This window comes from Onychomys torridus, chromosome 5 (assembly GCF_903995425.1).
Source record: "Onychomys torridus chromosome 5, mOncTor1.1, whole genome shotgun sequence".
NCBI classification, from domain to species: domain Eukaryota; kingdom Metazoa; phylum Chordata; class Mammalia; order Rodentia; family Cricetidae; genus Onychomys; species Onychomys torridus.
The window spans coordinates 31,828,848-31,835,464 of NC_050447.1; the positions used below are offsets into that span (position 1 = coordinate 31,828,848).

At 47.3% G+C, this 6,617-nt stretch overlaps 1 protein-coding gene across 1 annotated transcript; it reads left to right on the forward strand.

Moving 5' to 3' along the window:
* The first annotated feature begins 545 nt into the window (after nt 1-545).
* On the forward strand, nt 546-6,333 carry Pdp2 (pyruvate dehyrogenase phosphatase catalytic subunit 2). The gene is made up of 2 exons (XM_036187777.1): nt 546-709; nt 2,902-6,333. Exon 2 carries the CDS (start codon nt 2,944-2,946, stop codon nt 4,537-4,539), a length of 1,596 nt encoding a protein of 531 aa, XP_036043670.1. The 5' UTR covers nt 546-709; nt 2,902-2,943; the 3' UTR covers nt 4,540-6,333.
* The last annotated feature ends 284 nt before the right edge of the window (nt 6,334-6,617 follow it).

The following is a 6,617-nucleotide window of genomic DNA, read 5'->3' on the forward strand; positions in this document are numbered from 1 at the left end:
TGTTGGCAAATAGATGGGTATTTAGGAGGTGGAAATGACAGGATTAAAATGTGTGATGAGTTAGAGAGACATCAAATTGACCCTAGTGTTTGGACTTGGGTCTCCTAGAGCCACTGGGATCTTTACTGGGTTAGGAAGAAAAACAAGTTTGGAAAATAAGGTCAGGGTAAGTAGAACTGAAGTTGTCCACAGGCCTTCAAGGCAGGTGTCCAAAAGGTTGATGATAAGGGTATGGCGCTTGGGAGGGGGGCCTGGAGGGAACGGAACAAACCTGGAGAGGAACGCATGCAAGAATGAACAATAAGGAACTGGTGAGGTCTCATGGTTCTGGGCCTTCAGGGCGTGGCGATAAGGCAAGCTAGGGGAAGAGTCCCACGTGATGTCCTGGTGGCGCAGTGCCTGCTCAAATGCTACCGTAACCCCAGGGGGTAGAGTGCAGGCGGCCCCTCCCGGCCCCGCCTCCTTTCTTCCTCTTTCCCTCTTCAGCTATTGGGTAGTATCCATGTCCATCAAGGGCCCACCTCCGAAGATAAGCCAATCAGGAATGGCGGGAGGGAGCTTTCTTCTGGTGCTGGTTCCTCGACTAGGGGCCTCTCCGGGGAAGTAAAATCCGGTAGCAGCCACCGAGGAGCCGCGCGCAGGGTCTGAGCTGAGAGCATCCGCCGAGTGCGGGCGGCGCAAGCTGGTGAGACGCGGACAAGGGTACGAGGTAAGGAAGGGGACACGTAGGGGTGCGGATATCTTCACCAGCTTGGCCTGCGGGCGCCTCAGGTGATGGGGCGGAGAGGAGATGAGGTGAGAGGGCGGGACGGGCTGGTCCCCCGGTCGTGGTCACCCCACTCGCGCGAACGCGCCACGTGGGTCCGCGCGCTAGTGGAGGAGTCGGCTGCTTCGCCGGTGTTGGAACACTGGTGAGCTGGGCGTCGCAAACTGGAATCCTATCTTACAGCTTGGAAAGCCGACGTTCAGAACACTAAACTGGAGCCAGGAAGTTCTTAACTAGAACCTTGCCTCCCCGATAAGAAATCAAGAGGCTTGATTTAAGGGGTGCTAAATTCTGACCCATCTGCGGCGAACGATTTTCATTAACCACAGCTGCCTGTCCTTTCTGCAGGGTCAAGGGGCGTCCCAGGCCATCTGCCTCTGACCGACCTCAACTGCCCCAAGTTCAGCCGGGTGGGTGGGGACGATCTTCACTGGCTTTAGGAAATCAGTTTGACAGTGCGTTTAAACCCTTTGACCTACTGATTTTAGAAATAAGTAAGGAAAAGGTGACTGCAAAGGCCATGTAATTTGGTGTTTAGTGGAAACAAAGTCCAAGTCTCAGTTACTGTGAATGTTTATGGCAAAATCCAGTGAAAACATTGTCTTTAACACGGAAGTCTGATTCAGTGTAGTTGGCCCAACAATATAAAAAACCTGACTAGAAGAATGTACCCAGTGGCAAAAATAGTGACTACCTTTTCTTTTTTTCTTTTCTTTTTTTTTTATTTGGAGACAGGGTTTCTCTGTATAGCCTTGGCTATTCTGGAACTCACTCTAGACCAGGCTGGCCTCGAACTCAGAGATCTGCCTGCGTCTGCCACCCAAGTGCTGGGAATAAAGGCATATTCTACCACGCTCTGGCTTGACTATTTTTTTTTTTTTTTTTTTTTTGTAGTATTTTGAGACAGGATTTCTCTGTGTAGCTGGCCTCAAACTCTTATTTGCCTGTGCCTCCCAAGTGCTGGGATTAAAGGTTTACATCACTACTCCCAGCTCCTTTCATCCCACCCTGCACAGCCTTACTTTGTTACCTTAACTGGCCCCAATGATGCACAAAACAACAATTTGCTATGTAAATCAGGCTAGCCTTGAACTCACAGAGATCAGCTTGCCTCTGCCTCTTTGCCTCCCAAATTCAGGAATTAAAGTCATGTAGCACCATGCCTGACCTGGAAGTGTCGTATTTTATTAAACTTTTACAAACTTTGTGAAAACTTGGCATGGTGTTGCACACCTTTAAACCCAGTATGCAGGAGGCTAGGGCAGGCAAATCTTTGAGTCTGAGGACAGCCTGATCTACGCAGTGAATTCCATGCCAGCCAGGGTGACAAAGTGAGATCCTGTGTCAAAACAAAACAAACAAAAACAACACACAAAACAATGATACCAGCAAAAAGCACTCCCAAATCTTGTGAGAGAAGCACCTGGTGGAAGAGGGCTGGGCTAGGTGGTGGTGGTGCACGCCTTTAATCCCAGCACTCGGGAGGCAGAGGCAGGTGAATTTCTGTGAGTTCGAGGCCAGCCTGGGCTACCGAGTGAGTTCCAGGACAGGCATCAAAACTACATGGAGAAACTCTGTCTCAAAAAACCAAAAAAAAAAAAAAAAAAAAAAAAGAGGGCTGGGGATGTAGCTCAGTGGCAGATCAGCATAGAAGAGGCCGTGTGTTTACTCTAGTGATGCACAAAACAACAGTAATAAAACAAAGCCCAAGCATCTGAGACTGGTAGTATTCCCATCATACTAGTAGAAAGTGCCATTGAGACTAGTGAGGCAGTATGGTCTGTTAAATAGCTAGTGTCACTGGGGCTCTGAAGATGCCAAGTTGAGCTAACATGTGAGGGCCTGCTTTGTAGCGGGTACTGGGCTGGACTCAAGATAGGCACCAGTAAGCAGCTACGTGTCTGGAATTCGTGGAGTAGCTAGATGACTTGGGAGAGCAGATAACTAAGTGAACACCTAGTGCAGAGGAGACGGAACAAGGGAGCTAGAAAGTAAGCTCTGGCCTGAGGAAGAGCTCGGAAAGGAGAGGAAAAGGGTTACAAATCAGAGAGAATATTAGCGAAAGAAATGTCTGCACGGTATTTTTTTTCCTTAATTAGAGCTTTGAAGTTTTTATAAACTCTTTAATTTTTCAGGCTGAAAAGCAACCCACCTCTACTCGCCAATATAGTGTCAGAATGTCAAGTACCGCCGTGTCCTACTGGATCTTCAATTCTGCAAGGAATCGAATTGCTATATTACAAGGGGGTAGACGCTTATACTCAAGGGGTGCGGTGAATAGGAATCAGTTGAAATGGAAGCTTTTTTCTCCGGCATCGTCGACTCTAAAGAACAGTACTCTGTGTGGTGGCTTTGCTCTGCAGAGAGCCTACCGACACACGTCAACCGAGGAAGAAGATTTCCACTTACAGCTTAGCCCTGAACAGGTCAATGACATGCTTCGAGCTGGTGAGTCATCTCACAAGGTTCTTGATTTCAACAATGGCATTCCAAATTCAGTGTTAAGGTTTGAGAGTAACCAGCTGGCTGCCAATTCCCCAGTGGAGGACCGGCAAGGTGTAGCTTCCTGCATGCAAACCAACGGACTGATGTTTGGTATTTTTGATGGACATGGTGGCCATGCCTGTGCACAAGCGGTGAGTGAGAGGCTCTTCTACTACATGGCGGTGTCCCTGATGTCCTACCAGACCTTGGAGCAGATGGAGGAAGCAATGGAAAACATGAAGCCTTTGCTGCCCATCCTTCAGTGGCTCAAACATCCTGGGGATAGTATTTATAAGGATGTCACATCGGTACATCTGGACCACCTCCGAGTCTATTGGCAGGAACTCCTTGACCTGCATATGGAAATGGGCTTGAGCATTGAAGAAGCGTTGATGTACTCCTTCCAGAGACTGGATTCTGACATCTCATTAGAAATTCAGGCTCCTCTGGAAGATGAGGTGACAAAGAACTTGTCCCTCCAGGTTGCTTTTTCTGGGGCAACAGCTTGCATGGCCCATGTCAATGGAGTTCACCTGCATGTAGCAAATGCTGGTGACTGCCGGGCTATCCTTGGTGTCCAGGAAGACAATGGTGTGTGGTCCTGTTTGCCTCTTACCTGTGACCACAATGCTTGGAATGAGGCTGAGCTGTCCCGCCTTAAGAGAGAACACCCTGAGTCTGAGGGCAGGACACTCATCATAGATGATAGACTGCTGGGTGTCCTCATACCCTGCAGGGCCTTTGGGGATGTCCAGTTAAAATGGAGTAAAGAGTTGCAGCGTAGTGTCCTAGAGAGGGGCTTTGACACTGAAGCCCTCAACATCTATCAGTTCACACCACCCCACTACTATACTCCACCCTATCTGACTGCCAAGCCTGAGATTACATACCACAGGCTGAGGCCCCAAGATAAGTTTCTTGTGCTGGCCTCAGATGGTCTGTGGGACATGCTGGGCAATGAGGATGTGGTCAGGCTGGTCGTGGGGCACCTATCTAAGGTTGGTTGCCACAAGCCAGACCTGGACCAAAGACCAGCCAACTTGGGACTCATGCAGAGTCTGCTGCTTCAGAGGAAAGCCAGTGGACTCCATGCAGCTGACCAAAATGTAGCTACGCATCTGATCAGACATGCCATCGGGAGCAATGAGTATGGGGAGATGGAGCCGGAACGACTGGCTGCCATGCTGACATTACCAGAAGATGTAGCCAGGATGTACCGGGATGATATCACTGTCATGGTGGTGTTTTTTAACTCAGATTCAATTGATTCATATTATAAGGAGGGTTAAGAGTCTCACCCTGTTGCCAAGGCTAACACGAATACCCTTTAAAACATTTTCACTTAACTCCTAAGTGAGCAATTCAAGCCTTATTAAAGAATAGGCAGATGTAGGTTGTTGACTAACAAAGGAAGGCCAGGAAAATCAGCCTTAGTGACAAGGCATTAGCAGTGATTTTTGTCCCTGTGTGCACTGGTCAACTCTTCTGTGCAGCAGACAGAATAAAGAGTAAAACTGGCTTAGGCTCATGTAGCCCATGTCCTTTATAAAGACACTGTTAAACTGTGTCATCCTGTGCTTTTTTAAAGGATAAATTTAATCATGATTCTAAGAATAAAGAACTTCAGGATCTCCTGAGACCCAGTTGCAAAATTTACAAATGTGATCATTGTGAACTCTGTTATGCACAACTTCTAGGCTGTAGTTTTTGTTTGTTTTGTTTTTTAATTATGGAAGCGTAGGTTTACAAAACAATCTCCAGGACACTTTTCTATGTCATATTCTAAGTTTCCTGTATGTGTGTGTGTGTGTGTGATTTTCTGTTATGACTGTGAAGATACTCTGTGCCATTTGCATTTTAACAATGGTTAAATTTACTTTAAAACTGGGTCTTCAGACTTCCAAGCAGGACTGCCATCAACATGTTTAGGACCACTTGCCTTGTTTTCTCAGCCGAGGATGGGAGGGGCTAGGTTTCTGAGCTGGCTGAATTTGATTGTGCAGCCATTGGTCCTTCTGTTGAGTTCTACCCCAGAACCTTTGAGCCGTACTGAGAGGTAATTTCTGTGTAATCCCTAACCCCTGGCTTTCTGCTTAGTAAAATATTTCCCCCCAGGCTTAGCTGCAGGGTTATTCATAATTCCCATTCTTTCTGATTCTTTCTCAGACACTGACACAATACTACCTCTGCTGTGCTGCCCAGCCTCGCCACGCCATTACTGGAAAATCTTTCACCTTCTCGCTTCCAAAAGTTGGAAGAAAGGTGATATGGCCAGATGGTAGTTGTAGACATTTAGGCAGAGTGGACTTATTCAGTGATTTGTGGACTTAAGGTTTCAGCCTGATTCTAGAGATGTGGGAATAATAAGAGAACAGTCGTGAGCTGAGGGAGGCTTTCTCTCTGTATCTTGGGAGGGAGCGGGGAGACTTATCAGATGGGACACCTGCCCCTGCCTGTTAGGAATCGCCATTGCTATGCCTCAGGGATTAGACCATATTTAGTGTGAGACCTGGTGTAAAGTGAGATGCATCTGGTCATATAGGGGCTGCAGAATCTTTGCGCTTGCTTGAAAACTAGCCCACATGGCTCCTTTTAGGGGATAAACTTCTTCCTCTCTTGGGTGGCTGAGGCATTAAACAGCAGGAAGTGTGTCCCTAAATGGAAACACATGTATTGTTTTTGGCAGGTTTAATTTCCTGTACCTCATCAGAGTGTTTCACTGTAGGTAGCTCCTTGGTTGATCCCTTGTCTCTTAACCTCTATGCCATCCACATACGAGCAGGGAACTAGGTTTGCCCCCCCTCGGTTTTGCTGGTAGACATTCTGTCAAGAGTTGGGGCTGGGCTGACAGAACAGCTCAGTGGGTAAAGGCTGCCAGCCCTGGAAACTTGAGCTCCATCCCTGGGCCCCATGTGGTGGAAAGAGCTGAAAACTGTCCTCTGGCCTCCACGTGGTGCACTCAAAAAGTAAGCAAAATGGAAAAATAGGGCGATTGTTCTTTGCACATTTCCTAGTGCACCTGGTTAGTGATATGGTCTCATGTTCTCATGTTTTTTTGGGTTTTTTTTTTGTTTTTTTTTTTGTTTTTTTTCAAGGGACTCTTTTGGGGTCCTTTTGTTCTGAAACCATTATTGTTACACTTCTGAACTCTTAGATTTTTACTCGAAAATAAAACGGAGGCAGTTCTTCCTTAAGGAGCCTGCACCCACACATGGGTGTGTTTACTTTCTGTGGGTCTTTGATGCTCTCAGGTGTGGACGACCTTCTGAGGGCCTCTTTCTCTTAACCCTCATGTGTAAGTCTAGCCTACATAATTAACCCAACCATGCCACCTCAAAATAACTGGGAAACGACAAACCTGGTGTGC

Bases quoted from the DNA above. Each gene is read 5' to 3' on its own strand.
- Pdp2 (XM_036187777.1), top strand. From the start codon at position 2,944: ATGTCAAGTACCGCCGTGTCCTACTGGATCTTCAATTCTGCAAGGAAT.